Source organism: Salarias fasciatus, chromosome 23 (assembly GCF_902148845.1).
Source record: "Salarias fasciatus chromosome 23, fSalaFa1.1, whole genome shotgun sequence".
In the NCBI taxonomy this organism is placed as follows: Eukaryota; Metazoa; Chordata; class Actinopteri; order Blenniiformes; family Blenniidae; genus Salarias; species Salarias fasciatus.
The window spans coordinates 22,899,756-22,925,786 of NC_043766.1; the positions used below are offsets into that span (position 1 = coordinate 22,899,756).

The 26,031-nt window shown below is 39.8% G+C and overlaps 1 protein-coding gene across 4 annotated transcripts in view; it reads right to left on the minus strand.

Annotated features, from left to right (window-relative positions):
* gatad2ab (GATA zinc finger domain containing 2Ab) overlaps positions 1–26,031 on the minus strand; it is a 36,789-nt gene extending 10,758 nt beyond the window's left edge. For 3 of the 4 annotated variants that reach the window (XM_030084064.1, XM_030084063.1, XM_030084060.1), the window contains exon 1: positions 25,597–25,702. In XM_030084064.1, coding sequence (XP_029939924.1) covers positions 25,597–25,598 — 2 coding nt within the window. In that variant the 5' untranslated portion in view covers positions 25,599–25,702. Of the gene's footprint in view, positions 1–25,596; positions 25,703–25,882 lie in introns of those variants that run through there. The other variant, XM_030084062.1, reaches the window with a different exon arrangement.

Here is a 26,031-nt window from a genome sequence, read left to right on the forward strand (position 1 = left end):
ACCAATTACAAGATAACTAGCTTAAACCACTCTGAGATCAAACAAAATACAATGATAAAACCCTGTAATGGGGCTGTCTGGGCAGAAAAAGTTTGATCAATGTTGTAGCTCAAAGAAATCTGATGACAACTTGACAAATGAAGAAGCACCAAATCCTCAACTGAAAGAAGCTAAAAACTTGTTTTGCCGTCATGTTATAAGATTTATTTGCGTACTCTAATAATTAACTTACAAAGTCATTAAACTCTGTTCTGCTTAGCTGATATTTTGAGTTGTATTAAATGGATAAAGGCAGCCACGGAATGTTATAATGTTATATACATGTCCTTCTGTTACTATCCCAAAATGCAGACCCAAAGGACGTCTAGGGAAAAAAAAATACAATCAACAGTATGTATACAACACAAACAAAGTATTACACAACATTCACAACATGCAAGTACACTAATGCAGGCCATGTATGATTATGAACTGAGGACTCGTGCTCTAAGATATATTTGAAACATGGTTCATGTAAAAAGCAATATTTCTTGCTTACAAACATTTGAACATTTTGTACAATGGTGACCAAATGAACTGGTCACATAATTCCATATAAATTGTGATACAAAAGTCAAATTAACTGTTTGAAAAGTTGCATGCAAGCATATGCAGTCTCTGGGTCAAGATATATCCACACTGTGAAAGTACCAGCTCAAAAGCATGTCCCTGATGTTTCACAAGACACAAAACTCACTTCCCTGAATACCAGTTCAATCTGTTCTGCTATTGAAAGAAGGTATCAGTTTAACTTATAGCATGGCAGAGAGGTAAAGTGGAGGGAAAAAAGACAGCAAAGTCACAGTCACGTTCAACATGGCAAGCAAAGCAGGAGGGAGGAGGAGACAATGTTGTTTTCAGGCATACCAAAACAACAAGCAGCCGAGAGAGGGGTGGATTGATATGACTCCTGTCTGTAGCAATCAGAAGTGGACGCATACTACAAAATTCCTGTCAGTGACGGTTTCAGATATATTTTCAAAAATAAAGACATTTGCAAATGTTTTGTCTGCTATCCAAGGAAGAGCCCTTTGAGACTGGAAAGTGATAATTCAGTAGAGCGATCTACAAGATACACACATTGCTATGATTTTCCCTGTGAAACAGAGCACTCGCTGAAAAGACCTGCAATGTTAGGTGAGAAAGTGAAACTGCTTTTCAGTTTCTTTAAATGAACATACATGTATTATGATAGCGCTGTGTTCTGGTGATTCATGTCCCTTAATTCTACACCAGTTTTATTTCAAGTGAGGTTAATGCACAGCAACCTTTAACACTTGAGGGGGAAACTGCTGAGTTTTGGTTAAAAACAAAGCATCAATGACACCCCTCAACATTCAGGTCTGTGAGCAAATGAGTTTGCAGAGCCTTAAATGCACCCTGCTTATGGTAAACAGCAAGGACAGATGTGCCCTGCTGTACTATCCCTGAACAAAAAGGCCATCTATTTGACAGTCCTGACAGCTTTCTTGTAGGTGTTTACGTGTGCACGCCCATATACCGCACATGCGCACACACACCATCAGAGATATTTCTTGCAGAAAGGCTAATAAAAATGGTGGCTGTGCACTGCTCTTGAAACGGTGTAGTTGCGAAGCGTGTCGGGTAGAAAATGACTGTAAACCTTTGGGACAGAGAGCAGTCACATCATGGCTGCTTGTTTCAGGCCTGCAGACACGTGGCTACCTTTGTCCCAGAGGATGCGGATTGCATAGTGAAGTCAGTGCTTAATGCAGTGGATGCGGCAATGCTAAGCAACGGAGGGGTGGCAAATAAAATTGTTGTCCATACATATTTTGTAATGTGTTCCTAATGCACTTGAGACTGGCTGAGAGGAATGTGTGTACTTGTCCTCAGTGTTGCATCACACTTGCGCTCACCATCACTCACTGACTGACTGAAGAAAAACATCCACAACAAACACAATGGTGAAACGATCGTGCTACACGATTGTTTATTTCTACTTTCACTGAATATTTTCACCTCTAATTTGATATCACTGATATCTACACATTGCAAAATTAAAAAGATTTTGCGAACCTTGCAGCAAATGTGGATATAAGACAAATCTACTTTTCTATTTTGTACACATGATGCATGAAGCCAACTGCAGCCTTTTTATCATTAGGCAAGCAAGGACTATTTGAGTTTCAATAAATGTTATCAACACAAGAAGAAAAGTTAAACATTTCATTTTAAAGCCAATGTTTGATGAAACTCATGTTGTGCTCATGATGTCTGAAAGTGAGAGCAGGGTATACTTTGAAAAAAAAAAAGTTGATTTTTCTGATACATTTATGTTAGCAACCACACAAAATCTGCCCCACCTCATCTCACCACTACCATCATTATCAAGAAACAGATTCTCTATCACTGACAAATAGACATCAGACAGTTTTTACATGCACAAAAAGAACAAACAAAAGCAAAAAAAAAAAAAAAAAAAACAAGCAAGCCAAGCCAAACAGTTCAACAGCACAGGAGCAGAAGAGAAGGAAGACAGGTAGATTATAGGTACTGGGACCTCAGTGACAACATGTTATGAAGGACACCAAGGTCTTAACACAATTTACCTTATGTCAGGTATATACAGATACAGCTGAACATCCTGTCAGATTACTATGGATTTAACATGAGGATTTTTTTTCTGATCAACTGTACAGAACACTGTGACTGAATCAACTACCGGGCTTTCTGACAGAGGTAACACTCCTCCCACTCCATCTACCAAACATGTAAAACTAACCTAATACAGAAACCTCACTAACAGGTCTGACTGGTACTTTGACATATGCCTGGAGGGAACCAGTACCCCAAACCACAATGCATGGGACTTAACAAGCCCAGAGAGGATCTGCAGTGAAAGAGCAGATCAACAGCTTGGAGCGCCGGAAAACTTGCGCCAGGGAGGCGGGTTTTAGGAGCGATTCCACCAATCACTGATTCTCAATATAAATAAATGGCATGAAATTAAACTAGCCAGCACCTTTTAATGGCCGCCGCTCCAAGTGAAGCTTATATCATCTATCTCTGTCTGGTTTATAAACACACTGTAAGTTCACACTCGGAATATTGGCTAAAATTGAAAAATAATGAAGCCCCCACCTAAACACTTGACCACCAGCTGAATATGCATATCGCATATTTTCCAGCTGCTCCACTGTCATGAGCGTGTTCGAGACGCATATTGTTGTCACTACCAAACACATGCAAGCAACTGCATGACAGACCACCTGGGGAAGCGGTCTGAGCGAAGACACACGAATACATATTAGTGCCGATTCTCACCAGTCTTCAGAGCTCAAAACATGTTTGGATCACCCGAGACAGATTTTAATGCAATTTGAGAATGGGGACATAAATACTGAGTTCTGTGTTTCACTAGTCACAGTTCTTCAAAATCATGCTCCACTACCAGCTTCAGGTTGTCAAGCATTTCAGTGATACTGTTTTTGAGCATTGTGATTAAGGTGATGAGTCTGCTTGTTCTCCCATGTGTGAATGGGTTTCCTCCAGGTACTCCAGTTCCCTTCCACAGTCAAATACAAGCATGAGAGGTTAACTGGTGACCTTAAACTGCCCCGAGGTGTGAATGCATGTGTCTGGCTATCTCAATGTGTTTGCCCTGTGATGGTCTGTGACCTCTCCAGGGTGTAGGGTTGCCAAAAATATCAATGCCTCAATACTAAACCAATACGGATAGATCGGCGGCATGGGGCAGTCATTTCATAGGTGTTTTGCGTCCCTCATACACAGAGACACCATGTATATTTGTTTTCAAGTAGTTTGTAACTGGAGGAGCATCATGTTGTTAGAAAATTACACAGAAAATAAAATGCTGCAGGGGATTTGCACTTATCTACGTTATTGATACTGTGACCCACACACACAAGCGCTCCCTCATGCAAGCGCACATGTACCAGCAAGTGCGCACGCACACACACACCCTTTGACTGCTGTCATTACAGTAACTCCATACATTTCTATGGATCAAATGCCATTTAAAACATCACTTAAAACACATCTTTTTCTGATACTTTTATATTGTAACATTTTGTGTGAAATGGTGTTTCAAAACAATTCTGTTTACAGTGTTCAGTGTGCACTTTCAGACTGTTTACAATTCGTTATTTGCAAAGTTAAAGGAACATCTTGACAGGAGTGTTAGTTGTTATATTCCGCCTCAAGGGTGTCAATAAAAAGCTGATTTTTTTTCCCTCACCAAGGTACCAAAATGAGCATCAACTGCTGAGTTTTTTTTCCCCCAGTATCGAAATCGAGCTTAAACACGACCATGGTGTATCTTGCCCTTGCCCATAGTTAGCTGGGATTGGCTCCAATGCCTTGTGACCCTGCAAAGGATTAAGCTGTACAGAGTATGGACGGATGGACGGATGGACGGATGGATGGATGGATGGATGGATGGATGGATGGATGGATGAAAACATGAGACATGCATAGCACATGCACTCAAGGGAAAGACACAAATGGATCAAAGACAGAGGTCAGACTACAGGAATTCAAAGGCTTAGTATATTTTTGAATCAACTTTATATTGGATATGCCCCTCATCGATCTTCAATGGACAAATGATCTACCAACAACAGCGACAGAGACTGATGAGAGGATGAGAAAGAGAGGGAAGGAGAGGACCAGCCAGTGATTAGTTATCTGTGCCTGGTTCTCTCAGGAGACTGAGGAGGAGGAGTAGATGCATGTCTTCCTCTTTTCCCCCAGAATAATAAGGCCTGAGGGCAGAGCAGATCTTAAACAGAAAAAGAAAAGGATGATGGCGATGGGGGCTGTGAGGGAGACTAGATAGCTCTACTACCAGTTCAGTTTAATTTGAGACACACATATACATTAGACGGTTTGGAATAAGCTGATAAAGGCATACTTACGGCAATATAATTAATAAATATGCATTTCACTGTTGGTGTTGTATGGATCAACAGTAAGCCTCTCATCCCAGTTCAGTGCGGCAGGATGAGATACGCATGCTTGAAAGAAAATGGTAATCTTGTGACCTGGACTGACACTGCCAGCTTTATTCTCAGTCTGTCTTCTATTGTGTCCAGTAGTTCATAGAGACCAGATCAATGGCAAAGTCTCATCCCCTCAGGTAGCGTGCTACCCTCTCATCTCGTGCACTGTAATGATCTCCCCACTGGGACAGGACCCAGTCAGCCAACACATTAACAGCCGTTTTTCATTTTTTCAACTGAGCCTTTTCAACTATGTCCTTAGGGCTCAATGCAGGGGGAAAACAACAATTACAGTGCCCAATAAAAGCAATACAAGTATGGATTATTACTGCCCAATAAAAGACAGCGCAGGGACATCCCTTTGTCTTGTGGAGCTAAGGGGCCAAGGCCCTTTTAGTAATATTGATTTAATCACTCAAACTGCCGATTATTTTACTGGCAGACACGATCAGGTGATGATCTCATAGTGATCTTAAATTTAACATGATTACTCACTCCTGCTGACAACAAATACGACTCCTGCTGCTGGCTGAATGTCATGTTGAATTTATAAAACATTTTGTTTCAGTACCAACAATCGACAGAAGACCTTTTTTCCTTGGATAAATCATCTTGAAGGTATTAAGAAAAGATTAGACTACCTATAATAATCTGTGCACTAGGCTAAGAGTGGGGGCAGGGATCCAGCTGAGATGGTGCCATGATTGGGGGAGGGAGCAGGGTGCAGAGCGCATGTGGCTAGCTGAGCCATAATCTAACTGTACCCAAGTGAAAAATATTCTTACTTGTCTTCTTTCTCTCTCTCACTTGCTCACTCTGTCCTTCCCTCTACCCCTCCCTGATTTTTACACACACACACACACGCACACACACACACACACACACACACACACACACACACACACACACACACACGTTCCATTGTAGGCTTGGACAGCCAAGAAGCATGTGTCTGTCTGTTTGTGCATGAGTGTGTATGTGTGTGCTTGTGCATTCGTGTGTGTGTGTATATGTGTGTGTGTGTGTGTGTGTGTGTCTTCCCATACTGGTTGCGTCCCGAACATTAAGGGTTAAGCCCCTGCCATTTTAATGCCACTGACAGATCAGACCATTAGGGTGTTACCTAACAAAATGGAAGTCTTTAACCCTGGCTCTGCCAGTGTGTGTGTGTGTGTGTGTGTGTGTGTGTGTGTGTGTGTGTGTGTGTGTGTGTGTGTGTGTGCGTGTGTGTGTGAATGTGCACGCATACCCACCAACACCCACACACACACACACACACACACACACACACACACACACACACACACACACACACACACACACACACAGGCAAAGTGCATGTGCCTGTCTCCACCTGGATTGCCCCTCAGCAACATTACAACGCCAACAGCAGTATGTCCAGTTGTTAAAATAGACTTAAAGGTACACTGAAGGATCCTTAGAACCAATCAGAAATGTATGGTTCCAAATCGTGATTGGGTACTCATAATGCCAATCAATGTGGGAACGCGTTTGCGTGATGACACATCATGTCGAGTCGCCGCCTCTGTGTGCGCTCTGGTTTCGAGCCGCGCATGCGCAGAGCATTGTTTAGGAAGTCACATGCAGTGGCCTCATTCAGAAGCGGCTTGCTCCTCCCGGCGCCTCCAAAGATGGCTAGCCACAAAAAAAGAACATTGTTTGAGATGGCAGAGGACAGAAGAAAGGCCATAGAAAAGAAGGGCAAAAAGCGTTTTACTGGGAGATTCCTTTACGAGGTGGCGGAAATTCAAAGCACACAAGGGATTTAGGACTGATCAGGACGTGGGGAAGTTTCTGCTGGACAGGTAACATGCTTATTATCCCATTCAAATGTTTTTCTGTTGCATAAACGCATAAGACACTACTTTACGGATCGTGTTCTTATGTATGATTGGAAGAAGAGTCCAACATGATTACAAAGGTGTTTTAACCCTATGCGGAAAGACGATGCTCCAGCTGCGCGGATGTAAACAAACTGACATGCGGCTGACGTGCGCGCTCCCACGGTCCTCAGGAGCCGCGCATGCGCAGTGCTCCAAAAATGGCAAATCAGACATGTTGTACTAAATCGGCGGAGAATCCTCGAATATGCCTTTAAGCATAACACACAAAAATGTGTGTATATGTAAGTTCTCACTGAAAGTAGGGCTGTTCTTGAGTTACATTGACAGTGACACTTGACAATATATCCTCATTACATGCAATTTTATAAAAATAAAAAAGTTAAAATGCCTTATCTCATAGAATATATGTTAACAGAATATCATTGTGCATAAAACTACACATGTACAGTAAAAACCTTAGTTCAATCTATTTAGAGGGATTGTTTAAACCGATTCAGTGCACACTACTGGCAAAAGTGAATTCTAGATCATGAGAGGTTGTTCACCTTAACACCTAGGGTCAAGCTTCTGCAGCGTTTTTGGGCCTTTAGTCGTACAGTGGCTGGATACATTCCACTAGCGTTTACAAGCTATGATAAAAAAGGAAAAGCTGAATGTTTAAAAAAAAAATCCTCAACAAGGATAATCTCCAATTTCAGCCAATTGCTTCCAAATGGTTCCTCGATAATCCTGTAAAACCAGAAGCACATATCCACATATGGACTGGAGTGCCAGGACACACGCAGACCGCTATCACATTACATTTCTTAGAAATGAACAGTAGCAGGAAGTGACCACAGTAGAGGGAGAGCAAAAACAGAGCTGAAAGGGTGCAGTGAAGTTGAGTTTATCCGCGATCACATCTACAGTCTAAGGAAAATATCAGGTTCATGGTTTAAAATGCAAATGGAAACATAATGAACTCATGTGGAAAAATGCCATCAGTAAAGTTAAATTAGAGCAAAGTAAATAAAACAACAGGGAATGAGTATGTTCATACAGCACTTTATAAAAGACAGATTTACACTGGTCACCAATGATCTCAATTATATCTTACTTTTTTGCAATATGAATTATTCCCATGATGTTGCTAAACTACTGAACAACCAATGAAGATAGACTTTATTTCTAAATTAAAACCATTATACTGGAAGAAAACAGACATTATAAAGTCAATATAGAACTTTTAAATATGATCTTCAACTATCTGTGACTTTGCAGCACAAACTACTGGGTCTGTGTCTACAAATCTTGAAAAAAAATGTTTAAATGATATTAAAAAAACACACAGAGTTTTTTTTTTGGTAACTGTATGCATGAAATTGTGAGATTAATTCATTTAACTTTTGAGTATACAAGTCAGCATATTAGGGTGGTGTATTTCATCGTTCCTTTGGTTGTAATGACTGAACTCTTGGAGACAAAAATGTCAAACAATATGTAAATTCATGGCAAGTTTCATGTGGAATCTAACAATGAATCAAAGCTTTGTAAATGTAACACAAGTGTTGCAAGAATGTCACAAAATCCTCCAGGTGGAATTAGCAATGTTTTACCTGTAAAGATGACAAGTTTGTCAGGCCCTGCAACTCATAAGAGAAATATTGCAATCTGCCGCACATATTTTGAGATAGTCGTTGCAAAACTGGTTCACAATCTGTCACAGCCCAGTAAAAATTGGACTTAAGTTGTCAAGTTACTGGTGTCCGCCTCCAACACAACTAAATCAAACCAAAAACATATTCTTTATGGTGAAAGGAATGACACAACTTCCTATCATTTTGAGAAACTGATATAAACAGAAATGTCTGGAAGATGTTTCTTCTTCCCAATACTCCGCAGAAGTTTGTTTTATAAATGAGAATCAAAGAGCTGGGAACATAACGGAAAGTAAGCCCTTTTAGTCAGAAATAAGGCTGAAAATTTTGTTTTCTGACAGAAATTTCCATTTCAGACAATACAATTATGTGATGATCACCAAAACTTTTTTTTTGAAGCAATCCTGACTGACCCAGGATCTTGTGTCAATGTCTACTTCCCAGCTATGCTAAATAACCATACGCGTCTACTGTCCAGCCAATGGCAAGCAAACTCTGTAATGACAAACTGATGTTTAAAAAGAACAAACTAGATCATGTCTGGAAATTCTGCCTCAACAGAACCAGAAGTGGAGTTAGGGGATTTAAATCGAAAGAAAAGCAGCATGTCGGAGTGTTTGGAAGTTGCAGAGCTGGGCCTCATACTCAGCGAGCTTCAGCTCAAAAAGCTATCAAACCACTGAAGTTATTACAGATACCGTTGCCACTAACCGTTGCAGAAGAAGACAGAGAAGCCATCACCAATGATAATGCTAAGCTAAGCTAGCAGATGAATTCAAGCAGTGAAAGATGACTCTTTTAGTTCTTCAGCTGTAATAACTACTGTTGGTCAAGGAATTTAATGAATATGCAAGCATGTATCTCTGCAATAAATACATGTTGGAAGCAATCCGTACTTTTTAGCTCCAGAAAAATGGTTAAAAAAAAGTGGTATGCCTTAAAAGAAAAAAAAAAAAAGCATGTTTGTAAGGTTAAAGTCAGCTGTGTCAAGCTTTTAGTTCAGGTAGAAACTAGAGGTGGTCAGACCAGTGAACTAGCAGCACAATGATGCACCAACAACCACAAATCCAACTGCTTTAGTGCAAATAAATAGAATAATAAATAAATGTAAATCTTCAAAATAAGTACAGTTTCAATATCATGCCAATTTGAAACTTGTGAAAAAATACAGTGAAATGTTTCTTTCAATTCTGCTGCAACTACGAATGCAACAATGACTTAATTCACAGTCATCTCACAGGCCAGAATGGATCCTCTGGAATCCCTGGTTTGACCTACAGACCATATGTTTGATAGAGTTTAACCACAATGACAATAAACATCAATAAGACACTCCCTCCCCTCAGAGGCACACGACTCCAGAAGGGGTGAAACTTTTGGTTGAAATGTATTTTTTGCATTCCCTGCGGATTGGGTTTCTCTGTTCAAAACCACCAGCTCCTAAAACATTTTTGGGTGAATTGCATGATCGGCCAATAGTTGCACTCATTACCGATCCATTATTTGTGGAGTGCCCAAAAGTGTTGGACACCTCTTCTTCAACTTTTGAGTCATTTTTGTCCATCACTATATTGCGTCTGTCTGCCAGACAGAGATGTGATCGTGCAGGGAGGGGCGGGGCTGTGAAGCAGCTTGCTCAGGGTGAGAGAGGTTGCAGGCAGACGATAAATATTAAAATGTAGCAACTCTTAAAACTAATATTTTAGGACAAAAAGATACATTTCTATAAATGATATTTTATTTTTCAATAAATCTTGGAAAAATGTCTGCATATTTTAATTTCAATATATCGCCCAGAGCTATATCAATTAAAGGATAATGGACGATTTTCTCGAAAAAGTCGAAGCCAAACGTCTGTTACTCACTTTTTGAAAAACTCGCATGCGCCAGACCATCCTACCTGCTCTGCTGCTCCTACGAGTGCGTTTAATAGCGTTACGCAAGCATTCCTCCAGCGTGATTGACATGTTGGAGGACCACTAGTTGAGATTCGCATCACGCCATTCATTGGCTAAAATATCGTCCATTATACCTTTAAATTGTAAAATTGTCGAAAATTCTTAAACTGCCATACATTTTAAAACTACCAAATAGTGCTGGGCGATATGAGAAAAAAATCCTATTATGATATATAAAATTTTCTTTTTCATATGCAGCAGTATACCCCAAGATAAAACAAATCATTACTTTCATCAATTTGAAAAGTTCTCTGTTTTTCATAAGTAAGGATGGGTACGGTTCACATTTGAACCAACATAGCACCACTACCCGGTACCTGGGAGTCGGTACCGGTACTCAACGGTCTCAATTTTTGGCTCTTTTTGTGTTTATGTGGTAAAAAAAAAAAAAAAATGTTAATTTGTTGGTGGCTGCAGACAAGACACTAAGGAATACTAGCATGCTGACGGATACTAGCATGCTAACGTTGCGGAATGCAGAAGTTGTAGCCGTAGATTTCAAGCTGTTGAAAATACTGCAATCCTCAGCTTTGACAAAAATGTTGTGCTCAACCAGCTGCTTCCTAAGGTTAGAAGTATTCCTGCCGCAGCAAGCATAACTTGCATCGCATTTTGAAAAGTGGAGCTATGCTTTGGAAAGTTTTCTGTCAGCCATACTATTTGACTGAATGCTCAGCGCCTAATGTCATTATGCTCTTGTGCGTGCAAAGCTGTGTTCATGTCCGGCTCTGAAAATAGCCAACTCTTACACTCCCTCACAGTCACAAGGATACATTTAGATACTGGAACATGGTACCGTTACTGATTTCAAGTAAATCAGTACTCTATCCCCTCACCCCAACCAGAATAGCAGAAAGCCACCTGCTCTAAGCATGGTTCTGCAGGTTTCTTCCTTTTAAAGGGAGTTTTTCCTTTCCACAGTCACTTTTGCTTACTCATGTGTAACTTTTTGGTTTTTCTCTGTTAAAGTGCCAAGAACTGACTGTGTTGTACATATAAATGTATAAATGTATATACGGTATAATATATATATAAATGTATATAAATGTTGTATATATAAATAAAGTTGAAATGAATTGAATTTAAGAGTACCCATGGAATTCAGTCGGTACCTATAAAAGTACACAATTTGGTACTCATCCCTCTGTGCAATTGAAATTTGAAGATATCAGAAGGTTGATTTTTTATGGAAATATTTATCTTATGTCAAAGTTCACCATGACATGAAACACTATACCACTGTCTGTTTTTTTTTTCTTTTTTTTAATTTCTTCAGTTGTTTCTTCCGAGCGAGCAATCATTTTCTTCTTTTGTTTCAGTGGCGTCCCACTGCTGGTCTTACCTCCAGTCACGTTCTGTTCAGGATGCTAAGCGCTTTGGTCTTTTTCCACTGTTCTGGAGGTTAGGATCACGTCTTGCCTGGTAGTGTTCGAGTGTGGGCAGGTAATTCAGAGCTGTTTGCTTAGCCGCCAGAGAGCTAGCTAGTTGGGTTTAGGGTGATTAATTCATACTTGGGCATCACTGTAAAGAGCAATTTGTTCTGGATCGGATTTCATTAATCATATATATTTAGTTTTATAAAATATAACTGAATATACATCTTAAACTTCCATTAACAGGGGATCCAAATTCTTTGACATACATAAACTTGTTTTTTTCAGTAATGTAATAGTTATCAGTAAAGCAATAACTGCTAGTAATTCAATTATTCAATTAATTTTTAAAAATTACTTTTAAAATATTGTAACTGTTAGTTACTTTTTTGAAGTAACTCATAACTAACTATAAGTAATTACTTTTTGAAAGTAACTTGTCCAACACTGGTGACCACCCTACTGCTGAGAGACATGGCTGCAGCGGTACAAACATTATTATCTTGCAACTAGTTGCTACTGCACTGTGTGCTAACTTGGCAAGGCTCTGCTCCAGCCACATGACTGGTTCAGCGTGGAGCAACTCTTATTATCACTTGCTATTCATACAGTCTCTCAAAACATGGGTGGTGCAGATGGCCAATGATAATGAGAATTGCTCCACCCAGCCACGTAATTGTTTCAGTGCAGAGTGGCTCTCGTTATCATTGGCTATTTGTATTGTCTGGCAAAGCATGGATGATTGCAACCCATGGAAAAGTCTATTGTCTGTTTTAAATGTCAATCGAAGAAAAGTTATTTATCTTTACAATTTTATTGTCCATCCCAAGTTCACAAGGTGGGACTCTGCTCGTGCGCAAGAAGATGGACAATCACAAACAGGACGAACGCCAGTGTGGCATGACTCCAAGTCCATGTTTCTAGTTGGGAAGTCCATATTGGCAAATGAGAGTCACCCCCAATAGCACCAAATCCATCCTCTGTTCATACAAATCTCACGTATTCACCACTGATAAGTGTCTACAGAATATTGTTCTTTGCACATATGTGTGTGGTTTCATTAGGAAAACAACCAACTGGGGAAACTCGGCACTTGGCATGCTAACGGCATCATTTTCAGTGTTTCTGCCATTGCTGTGTAAACTGACTTCGTTTTCAGAACGTTGCCATGGAAATGCAAAACTTTTCTGAGACGAAAATAAAAAAAATGAATTATTACTTGAATAATTTTTGGAATTTTTATAACATCATGACATATTTAAAAAATACCATAATTAAATTCTATTTCTTCACTTCTCCCTCCAAACACAACAATGGTACTCAGGTATCAATTTAACTATTTATTAACATGTGCAACAAACTTACATGGAGAATCAGCTGTTCGTTGAAGGAATTACTGCAGCCCTAGCAGTTCAAAATACATCGATATATCATATGCATTGATAAAAAAACATATGTATTCCTCTGCAACATAGACGGATGCAGTGGCTTACGGCATGTCTCCACTGCGATGCATCCAGTGTAAAATAGGGGATTACCCTTATCCCATTTGAGCTTCAATCATACTGTTTAAAATTATGCGAGGGCAAAATATTTGATGAGATTGTTGTTTACTAATGATTTTACCAGACTGTGGACATGTGAAAAGTAGAAAACGGCAGAAGAGGTTGGCATGCCTGTTCATGGTTTTATGAAGCACTTGTGTTTGGATATGATGCAATTTTGTACCAAATCATGACTTTTACATTCAAAAACTGTAATCTAGGGCTGCAACTAATGATAATTTTTGTTGTTGACTAATCTATCTTTTTTCTTTTTATTAGTTAAATAGTCCATTTTGTACCTATTCTCACCTATTCTCTGTGGTGCCTGATGATACAGCGGCTCTGGGGTGTGGCATCTAAGGTGCTGGTGCATGGCTGTAGGTGCTATGATGGAGTGAAAGTTGAGCTTCAAATTTTGCATTTAATTTGTTTCACTGGCTTATTTTCATTAAAATGTTCCCAGAATTTGGAAATTGGGTTGGAGTTTCAAAGCATCCTACCCCGATATTCCAATGAATGGTTGAGGTTGCACCACATTGCGTCCTCCACAGCAATCTTTGGCTATAACCCGCCATGATGCATTTCTGATACGGCTGTTTTATTTTTAACCCTCTCACCACAGGCTCAAAACAAACAACACTTTATAATGAAATTGATAAAGTTCTCGCTCCTTTCAGTTCCCAAAATCAATGGTGGGAGAGACGTCTCAATGTCAACGAACAGTCTAGGTTAACACATGATTCTCGCTAAATAAACAATATACCAAGTTTGAGGCTACCAGGCTCTATATTGGAAGAATATCCAGCAAAATATAACACTCAACTCAGTCTGAAAATATGGACGCAATCAAAAATAATACCAAAGACCACAATGATGAAATTTGAACTCTGTATTAAACACAACAATTGACAAAACAGTGTAACCACAAAGAAACCCAGGACTTATGAAAATCATTAGTCTGTCAGCCTGAGTGCATGCTTAAGTTTAGTTTACTGTTCATTGGCACTTTTCGTTAGAGCTCGTGAATTGTAATATGGCGTTCTCCACATTTCAAAGGTGTAGGAACTCCTGCTCTCGTGTTGGCCGAAGGTCCCCAGGACAAGTTAGCTCCGGTGAGCTAAGCTAACAGGGCAAGCTCCAGCTGCAAAATCACAAAACAACTGGCTCAAACCAGCTCCAATAGCAAACACCCTGTACAGCAGCGTGAGCGAAGAATCACCAAAGAGTCAACGTGGATGGAGTAAAATCCAGATTTAGCTCGCAAAAACATTAAAGTCCACACACTTGTCTCTTATTCAGCTGCTCGCCTTCAACTCCCTCCATGCTCCTCTTCTAGACGCAAACTATTCCCTTCCTGTCCATATTGTCACAGGCAAAAAAAAAAAAACATATTTTACAAGTAGAAAACCACAATCAATACAAATGAATTAATTATAACTATATTTTCAACAATATTTATAACCTTAAATTGGAATTTTTTTTCTTTACAATTTGCCTCTTCCCACAAAAAATATAACCAACTTTGCTAATGCATAGACATCAAATCATAAAACAGAATAACACATAACTGACGTTTATCAGGTTATTACATTTATATACGTTTGTAGCAGTCTTCCCTTACTTCCTTGCATGTTGACTACGAAAAGCAGAGAAAATAGACTTGCTGTGTATCTTGTATCTTTTGCAGTGCGCTGCAGCACAATTGATAGTTGTTTTTTTTTGTTTATTTGTTTGTTTGTTTGTTTGTTTGTTTGTTTGTTTGTTTGGGGGGGGTTTGTTTGTGTTTTTGGGACACCGTAAAGCAGGGCTACTCAACCCTGGTCCTCGTGGGCCGCAATCCAGCATGTTTTAGATGTTTCCCTCTTCCAACACAGCTGATTCAAATGATCAGGATCGTTATCAGCCTGATCATTTGAATCAGCTGTGTTGGAAGAGGGAAACATCTAAAACATGCTGGATTGCGGCCCACGAGGACCAGGGTTGAGTAGCCCTGCCGTAAAGCATCAGGTGAATAAAAAGCCAGCGAGTAGAATGGAGCCCATTCTTACCACCTGGCATGGAAAATGAAAACAGTGGAATATGTGCTTGAATTTCATTTTCCAAAACGGAGAGGACCGGGCTTTGAAATGAGCATCAGATTAGCAAGGTTTTCTTATCAGTCAATGGATTTCTAATTTCGTTTTGATCCTGTTTTGTGTTTCTCTCTCTCTCTCCTCTAGCTCAATATGCTGTTCTACCAGGGAAGCCATAGAAGCTTGTTTTTTTTCCCTTAATTAATTAATTCAATAATACCATAGCCACACCTATAGGTGTTGCTAGATTTGATACCCATCTGCCAATAAATGTGGAGTTACGGATGGTTTTATTCAGCGTTTTAAGTATAAACTAGTGAGATGGTGTGAGTGACAGAAATTTTTCGCTTGATAAGAGCGCGATAAGGGGGCGCGTCTGCTAAAATGGCATAATGCCGTCACGCGGAGCCACACTGGTGCGTCAAGCAGAAAACACACTTCACACAGGCATGTGAATAGGCAGGCGCGGGAATTTATAAAAAAAAAAAGATCTGTTGAAAATATGCACAATCGCCACAATGCTGCAAAGAAAATAAGCACATCATAGCAAAATATAGGCTAAGTGAAACCTGGTGAGTCAAATAAAACTGCAGCTTGGACAATGCTAGAGTTTGTGTATGACTTTTAAGACTTTATAGTTTAAAGGTGATGTTTGTAACTTTCAATCCTAGCACACGTCCTTTATTTTTGTAGAAACGAAATTCAACACATTCGGGACTAATTGCACAGTCTTGTCTTTTTTTTTCCTTCATAGTGTTCCAGACAAGCTGCTGCCCACTCTTGCTAAAGTACATAATTCTTGTTCTACAGAAGCACGTTGTGTTTCACCTGGGTCCTCTTAATGAGCCCTGTCGCTCATCAGTTGTGGGTTGACCACTTTAAAAGGAGCTTGAAGCACAGTTGATCCTAATATAGTCAGTTTCTTTATTGATAATGTCTCCTATAGCCTTCTGATATCAGACGATGAGAAGACACCAATTACTGCATGTTTATCAAAGTCTAACTTTAAAAAGTCTTACTAAAGTTCACAGTGATATACTAACATAAAAGTCTAAACTTGCACTACAGCAATTATTTTGCTTTTACTTGTTTGCTATGTTTTTGCAGTCAATCACTGTGAGGCCCTTGTTTTTGCATCTTTCAAGACGCGTTCACAACGAACGCAATTTTGCATCAAAAATCGCTACAGCGCGAGAAGTTGAACGCGCGTCAATTTTGAGGTCCGACGCTGAACAACGCGGCTTGTTTTGACGCGACGCGTCTCTGGTGGGAAGGCGGGACTTCCGGCCTTTTACTGTGTTAGCTTAGCATCATGGCTGATCCTGTTGAGTGAGTGGTATATGCTTAATAAAGGCAGAGAATGACGCCGTCGGCGGACAGTACGCCATGCCTGGGTGCACGATATTATCCACAGACGGTCGGAGTTTGGTGAGTTTCACCGTTCGCTCCAGGAACGAACTTTGCCGGTCCCCACTCCCTGACCTACGTCACCATAGACACGCTCTCTGATTGATTTGCCGCAAAATCCCAACTTCTGCGTCGGCCGCAAAATCGAACTGCTGACACGAGAACGCCCCGACGCCGCCAAAACGTCGCGTCTCGTCGCCGGTAGAACACGCGTTCCCCATTGTTTTCAATTACATTTGGACGCAAAAACGCGGAAAGCATTTTGCGGTGTGAACGCAGCTTTACACATTAGTCCACTACTGAAATTAGATACCAGATTTTGCACCACTTACAACAATAAAAAGACAAATCCAGGGAAACTTAAATGTCATTTTACAAAATGTAATACAGCGAAAGCCTGTCTTAGTTGATCCATCTCAAAGCAAATGAGCAAAAATAAAAAGTAACTATATGATGACTGACATTGGCCCAGTTTACATGGATGTTTTTTTCAATACGATTGTAAACAATCGTATTAAACGCGAGTGTATTCATGTACGGCATACAAAGCGATCCACGATGAATCCTCGTTTACAAGGACCCTGGGTGAAGTGGATTATACAGCGTCCTGTGACATGCGCACAAAGTCTCATGAGGAACTTTCAGGTGTTTAGCTCTGCAGCAGCAGTCCTCAGCGCCGAGCAGAGTGTTTTTATCTGCTGATATCTGCTCAAATAATGTCCCAACATCTCCATGATACGCTGCTCAAGGAGCTGTTCCTCTCAATGGCTGGAGCACCGCCGCGCCGAGCGACACGTCTCAGTGCGTGCTCTGCTCCGCCTGCCGATGTTTCAAATTAACTGGTACCCGTGTTAACTTGTGACCAATAGATGACTGAAACGTTGGTTATCAACAGTTACAGTGAATGTATAAGTTTAAAGTCTTTTGTGAGTCTTACTTTAACAACTGCTGTTATCAGCATGCCGTCATTCATTAACACGGGAACCAGTTAATCCATAACACCGGCCGGACGATCGCTCGTATTCTGCCATGGAGCTCTTTATACAATTCGCTATTGCGCGATTTGCTTCCATCTCGCCTCTCCAGTGTTTTTTCTGTCTGGGTTTTTTTATTAAAAAAGTGTTTTTCAACCACCATCGTGCTCTTCTGCTTGTTTTTGACTGTCCTGCTTCCCGTTTACTGCGCACGTCACACATCACTACGTACGAGGGAACGCATGCACGGAACAAATAATCCCACATTTAATCCGCTTCGTTGTCAGGCGCCGTTTATAAGGGACATGGAGCGGATCGACGATCGGTGTACACCACCTTATACAATCGACTCCGAAATACAATCTGCTCCGAGTGAAGCGGATCCACTCGGGCGTTTACATGATGCATTTACAATCCGCTCCGCCATATAAGCGGATTATACGGGCGCATGTAAACATGCCTAGTAAAAACATTTTTAGAATTTTTCAACATTTTTCCCGCACTGCCACATTCCTTACAGTACAATGTTAAGAAACCCAAGCCGTAGCAAAGAACTCACCAAGGTCTACATATAGGTGCCTGATCTACTTTCATAATTTAAAGTGTCACTTTAGACAAATACTTTTAATTTGTTACTCTGAGTACAATAAAATCACGAAAAAATAATTGCCTAGAATTTGATGCAAACATAAAACAATTGTATCAGAAACTTAAAGGGTGCTTGTGTGCTATATTTCAGACACTACACTGGAATCTATTCCAGCATAGTCTATTCTGGAATCATGAGGGCGATTCTGAAAATATACAAGTTTTTTTTGTTTGTTTGTTTTTTCTGAGCGACAGGATATTAGAAGATAAGCTGTGGAACAACTTTGCCACAAAGAACACCAATTCAGGTACGGTACTACTTTTCTCATTACTTATCCAACACAACGATGATCTGCTGATTTTTTTTTTTTTTTGCCTGATCTTTTTACTTACAAACCCATTCTGTCTTTACATTATTACCATGGCAGAAAGTGAAGAATCAAAAGTCACTTCAAAATTAGACAGACGAGTGAGCTCAAACTTCTTAAGGGGTTTACCAAATCTTTGTTTTGATGACTTCTCTGCAATGTATGGCAGGGTAGTGATGAAATACAGTATGTATATACAACTAGCACATATAAGCCATCTAGATGAGAGTCAGCCAGGACACTTTGTCCCCTCTTGCATACATGCCTTGATGTTTCATATACTGTATCCAAGTTGCTGGTCTGAATGTTTGCTGCACTGGGAGTTATAAAGTTGCTATGTCAGCACTGGCCACACAGTAGATGCAATTTTTGAAGGTGGACTGAAAAGCAACATAATAAATGTGTATTCAATAACTTGCGAGAGAAAATTTAGCTTTGGTTGTACTGAATGAGATGACCCCGTCAGGCAGCGATGGTTAGGTTGTCACTTGAAAAAAATGAAACTACAAGCAAAAAAACTAAATTGCTCAAAATCAAACTTAATCCCAAAGTCATTTAGTCCATCAAACTACCGAATCGAACACTAATGCTGAGACTTAGTTTGGCAGTGATAGGGGTTCAACTGTGTAATTAACAGAGCCCCGTTGTCAGCAAAGCATTAAATATTTGGAAGCCCCAATGCTTCATAGGACTGTCTGTAGCAGTACCAAATAGTCACACAAAGCATAACTGGATACTTTAACGCAGCAAAGGAAGGATATGAATATTTTTTATTCCTTCTGCAATATTGTCTAAAACACCCCTGCCAGCTAACCTGGTGATGTTTGTGCTCCCTGCAGCTTTGCTTTGTCTTGTACAGTTTATATACTGACATGATCACTACTAGGGTTGGACGGTATCCCAATTTTGATACCGTCATACCGTCTCCACATTTTACCCCGGTATATGGTATTACCGTGACTAATTAAAAAAATATAACTCAAGGTTCACACAGCATCACAAAGCTATTGGCTTGTCCCTACACTGTTCAGAAATTGAATACCAAACACTAATAATGAAACAATAACAACATAATGTGCAAAATCTTAACAACTTTTATTAGCAACAGCTTAAAAGTGCAAATACAACAAACAATTAGCATAACCATCCAGAACAGTTTTTGCGCAGAATGCGTGCACACATCAATTAAATTAAAATCACAACCTGAACAACTTTGAATAACAAAAAAAGAGCAGCTTCTAAAAAGGTGTAAATACAACAGTCAAACAATTAAACTAACCTGACCATCCAGAGCAGCTTTTGCGCAGAATGCACCGCGCACACATCAATTAAATTCAATCACCTTCGTATTGCACAATTTACAAATTGCCTCGTCAGTATACCGGCTCTCCCTTCTTGTTAGCTCGGAACCCGAAATACTGCCAGTCCGCTGCAGTCCTGTTCTTCTTTAGGACCAGGTCACTCGGTGCGTGACTCGCCATCTTTCTCCCGCTCTCTCTCTCTCTCTCTCTCTCTCTGCCTCTCTCTCACTCCCGCACTGTCACTTGATGACGTCATATTCATAAACGTCATCAAAAGTCTCCAAAATTAAACTACTGTGGAAGTAAAACTAAAAATTCAACCACATATAAGCATTCTGCGCAAAAACTGTTCTGGATGGTTATGCTAATTGTTTGTTGTATTTGCACTTTTTAAGCTGTTGCTAATAAAAGTTGTTAAGATTTTGCACATTATGCTGTTACTGTTTCATTATTAGTGTTTGGTATTCAGTTTCTGAATGGTGTAGGGACAAGCCAACAGTTTGGTGATGCTGTCTGAGCCTTAAGTTATAATTTTTTAATTAGTCACGGTAATACCATATACCGGGGTAAAATGTGGACACGGTATGACAGTATCAAAATTTGGATACCGCCCAACCCTACTTTCCACAGTCACTTATGCTTCCTCATGTGGATCTGTTGGGCTTTCTCTGTAAAAATGTCTAGAAATTACTATGTTGTAATTGGTACTTTATAAATAAAGCTGAATAGAATTATTTATTTTACTACAAATTACTGGGAACTCAATGGGTAACAATAGCCAGCACTCCAAGAAAACGAGGGTCTAATTACAAACAGTGAGATTGTAAAGAATGGAGGTACCATATTAAAATATTTTTCATCAATCAGTTTTTCTCATCCAAATGAAAAAAAATGAAGTCACATTAATCAAAATGTAGACAATGTGCCATTAAGCACAAATATCAACATTTAAGAAAAAAACTTCTGATAAAATCAAATGACATTATTGGTTTCTGACAAATTTTACTGTTTTGACATGATTCTCTAAAAATGCTATCTCTTCCAATAGAACCAATAGTTTAGAGGACAGTGACTCTACGTGCATCGATCCACACAAGGCACCATGGTGATGCGCCCTAGTAAGAGGCGAGCCATCGTAAAACCAGGATTAACCCTGAAGTTACCTCACACACATAAACCCCTTAAGTGTATGGGACTCTACTCAACAATTCCATTTCATCATGGATCTCGGAATCATTAGAAACAAAAACTGAGCGCAATATTTCACGCATTATTTGAAGTGAAACAAAGGTTGAAGATTACCCACAGCAAACATGAAAGATAACACTCCACTTATTGCGATTTAACAGTTCAAGATGGGTTGGTTACTGTAAAGACACAAGCTTGTCTCCAACTGGACAAACAAGAAATAATTCAGTCAGTCAAACAGTGGAAGATTCTTCATCTCAAGCTTCAGGAATTGCCCAAGGCCTTCAGGAGGGAACTCATGGCCAGTATGTGCACTTCATTCTTCTACTGGCTGATGGACCAACAAGGTACTCAGAAGACATACAAACATCAGCTAATGAAAAAATAATAATAAATCTGCTCAGTTGAAACACGACAAAGGTGCCAACCAAGGTACGACAATGAAGCCCATTACTTACACTCCTCAAAAATAACTTCATGGTACAACAATTAGCATGAAGTCTAAAACCTAACTGTAGCAAACACGGCATGTTATCCACCTTCTGGGAAAAAAATATACGCAAAAGAAAGAACACAAAGCAAATTAATCCAATGAAGCAAGACATTCATGTTCCTTATATTTTGTACCATATCTAATAAATAAGAGGGCTGGGCGATATGGGGAAGAGTCCTATCACAATAATTGTTTCTCCTATCAGTAGATATTGAGACATATTATGATACAAAACAAATCACTAATTTATATCGATTTTAAATGTCCATTGTGACTCTTAAGTGTGATTTAAAGATATCAGAAGGTTAATTTTAATGAAAATATTTATTTTCTGTCAAAGTTGAACATGACATATAACACTTCTTACTAGGAACATTCAATGTCTTGTTTTTTACTGGGTGGGGGGGTCCCCACTGCTGGGGTGGCCACATGTCCTATTCTATTCGGCACGCGCAGTGTTTTGGTCTGTTTGGTCTCTGGCGGTTGAGACTGCATCCTGCCTGGCGGTGTTTGGGTGCGGGGCGAGGGGGGGTCAGGGCAGTTAGCTTAGTTTTGCGTTTTTGGCGATTCATTCATGCTTGAGCATCACTGAGTGGGGCATGGCCTCAGCTTCTGGGATGGTGAAGGGTAAATTGTGGGGGGGTCCCAGTTTCCGTGGTCACCGTACTGCTGAGGTAAACAGCTTCCTCAGTACAAACATTAACATGTGTTGCGACTAGCTGCGACTGCGCTGTGTGCCAACTTGGCATGGCTCTGTTCCAGCCACATGATTGGCTCGGCACGGAGTGACTTTCATTATCATTACCTATACGTATTGTCTGTCAAAGCATGAACCAATGCAATCTATCAAAAACTCTATTGACCACGTTCCATTATTTCATCCACTGCAATGAAAAGTTGATTGCGGCACATTTCTATTATCGGGATTGTCGTTTATTGGGCTAGTTGCCTTTACCCTCATAAGTACTAAAATTTAAATAGTCCAAAAGGTTTTTCTTTCACCTCACAATGCAAGTTGGACCTTTTCATTAAAGTAAAATTCATTACTTTAATTAAAAAAGTCATATTATTTCCACTTGTAAAAAAGGTCACTAATTACTACTAACTGTTACTAAGTAATAACTAAGTATTACTAAGTGTGCAAAAAAATAATTGTTTTCCCACCACAAAATGTTCCATAAAGTGATTCCAGTATGTTTTAGTGACAGTTTAACAGTTGTAAACATATTAAGATGATTATCATGATAATATCAAATCACGATTATTTTGTCCAGTATAATCATGACTTATGTTTGACAATTATTCCTTCATTTTGAGCATGCATAAAAAGAAAAAAAGACATTCAAATGAATAAAACGGATATCAAAATTACACAAATCTATACTACAGTATACATGAATGAAAAGAAGGGAGATGTAAGAAACTTGTTTAATAATAATAATAATAATAATACCTTTAATTTGTAATGCACTTTACATTTGAATATCTCAAAGTGCAACAATAAAAAAAAAAAAGACAAAACAATAGATGTTTAAGAACTATCAATAGATCAAAAACAACACAGCAAAGATTAGAATGGAAACAGGAAAGTCTTTAGCCCTTTCTTAAAAGAGTCCAAGGTTTGTGGGGCTCTGAGATGTACGGGAAGATTGTTTACTCCTAAACCTCAAGTGCCCCATGCATCCTTACAGCTTGCATTTTCTCACATATCCAATATTAACATTTTAATACTGTCCCATGCCTAATTACAACAATAAATCTGTATGTTTTCATTACAAAATATCACAAAAGAGAAGTGGTCTACTATTGCAATAACCTTCCAATAATTCAAATGGAGGTATATGTCAAGGCCCATATTGGAATCTGGCCTGATCCGGAAATGGGTTGCTCCGATTGGAATTCTATTCTACGCCGGCCTAGAATGGAACCTCAAAAGGATTCCAATTTGGGCTGGACCAGATTGGAATTCTGATTCTTCCCGGCTCAGATTGGAATTCACAGTCAACCTGGAATCAACTGGAACATGTTATGCATGTCACTGTTATAATCTTTGCAGTCACGGTAAGACAGACTGATCTGTAGCTCTAACTAGCGACGAGTGGAGGCATGACACTTTACCGTCGCCTTCTACAGGAGTGCAGGATGTGCAGTCTCTAAATTTCAATCAAGATTGTGAGAAACAGCAATGATGTCAGGTTAAATATACCAGAGATATAAATTGGCTATGTGTAATATGAAAAATGTAAAAATTTGTTTGATATATGTTTAAAATATAGAACTATATAATAAATGCAGAACTGTGTGAGGTTTCACTTTCAATCCAAATGCACAACACTGAACTGTGCAGTTTCAAACTCATTGTACAAAGACAAAAAACTTAATTTCAAGCACAAAGATTTTCGCTAAAGTTACTGTAATCACAATAAACTCAAGAATGAAAATTATGAACATCATATCCTTGAAACTGCCAAAAGCCAAATAAAGAGGTGATGGAATGTAATGATGTATAATTTAAAGTTTATATCCTGATGCAGCAGAAAAAGAGGATCTCTAGTCATGCCTGTCTAGTTACATCATTCTCAGGAAGGTTTTTTATAAGAGGCACCCCTCCTCAGGCAAATCCAAGGCCCATCATAAAATGCAAAGCGACACGTGTCCCCCATCACTGGCCAAGGGTGCCAACTGTCTGGTTGCTCTGAAACAAGGGCACTGTTTAGCAGAGGTATGCTCGACACACCTCAAAGTCAAGGGAAGACAAAAATTGTCCACTCAGATAACATGACCCATAGTTCACAGCCGACTACACACAAGGTGACAGTGTGAAATAAATACCCAAACACTGAGTCCTAATGGGTCACTATAAGGTGAAATAATAATTAGAAAACATCTCAACATTACCATCAGACAATAAAAGCCAAAAAATGCCTTCAAGGGTTTTTTTGCTTGAAGAGGTAATAAATGGTTAATTGTGCAGCATGCCCATACACTTGACAGTAAACACCTCATCACCTAAAAATAAGTGTTAAATTTGGTCTTTATCACAGCTATTTTAAAGCAAAAACAAAGCCTTGATTCAGATGGGGTGGTGGGGGTGATCGCTGCTAAGCTGTCGTGGACACAGACACACACCCCGACGAAGGCACACCGTCCACCATTACGCCTCCATAAAAAGGCTTTTCACGGTTGAGCTAATCTGACAAAGTTGTGAGATCAATGGCTCATAAAGCCATAACCAAAGCCATCCACGGTTAAGACGAGCTCCAAGCTTAGCGAAACCCAGCAGGGATGCATATTACGATATTCATAAACTTCAGTGATCCAACTTTTTCTAGGAGAATTGCTCCTTATTTCAACTAAACCATCAACAACAACAAGCTATCGCATGCTAACGTTAACTTGGCTTGCAAACAACAACCTGTCCATCTGTCCGGCCACAAAACCAGCGGCTAACCCAACGCCAGCTAACATCCCATTGTGACTATAAGCGTAGACAAAGACCAGCAGGCTAAAGGGCAACACTTCAGGAAAGTGCTTCTATGAAGATTATTGTGTGCATTATTGCGTTTGGCTAGGATGACTGAACGCCTCCAAATAGCGATACACGACAGACAATGAAACCGACCCCGTCTCAGTCAGCAGCTATCGAGCTAAGTTAGCCTGCTATCGCTAACTCCCCGGTCACAGGCAGACAGTGGCTAAATTTATTCACTAATAATACAGCGTTAATTACACAATTACGCCAAATCACCGCTTGGTCACAGAGTGTCGTGCCTTCATTATAAGTGCATAAAAGGAAGTACTTACATTTTACACTATTGGTGATGCATGCTGATACAAGTTTTGCCGGGCAAGTTTAGTATTATCGCTCTACTCTTGATATTGCTCTTGAAGCTCGTACACGGTGTGCGTGTGAGGCGGAGGGACACTACTGTTACCTTACACATTAGCCGGGATCGAGCTACGCTAGTTAGCTTAACTTAGCCGACCTGACGCCGACAGATAAACTTCCGTCGTCGTCATATTTTAATTGAGAATTAAAACACTTTGGTGTGATTCAGTGGTTACGGGAAACAATGTTTGTTGTACTCACAGGGTTCAGGAGGAGCTTGGTGGAGTCCCCCCGCGATGTTCAGTCGTTAGATGTAAGTATCTCGCTGGCTTCGGTGTAAAAATCCCGGGGATCCCCTCTCTTCTGTCCGCTGCCACTCCGGCTGCCAGATAATGTAATGAGCCACCACA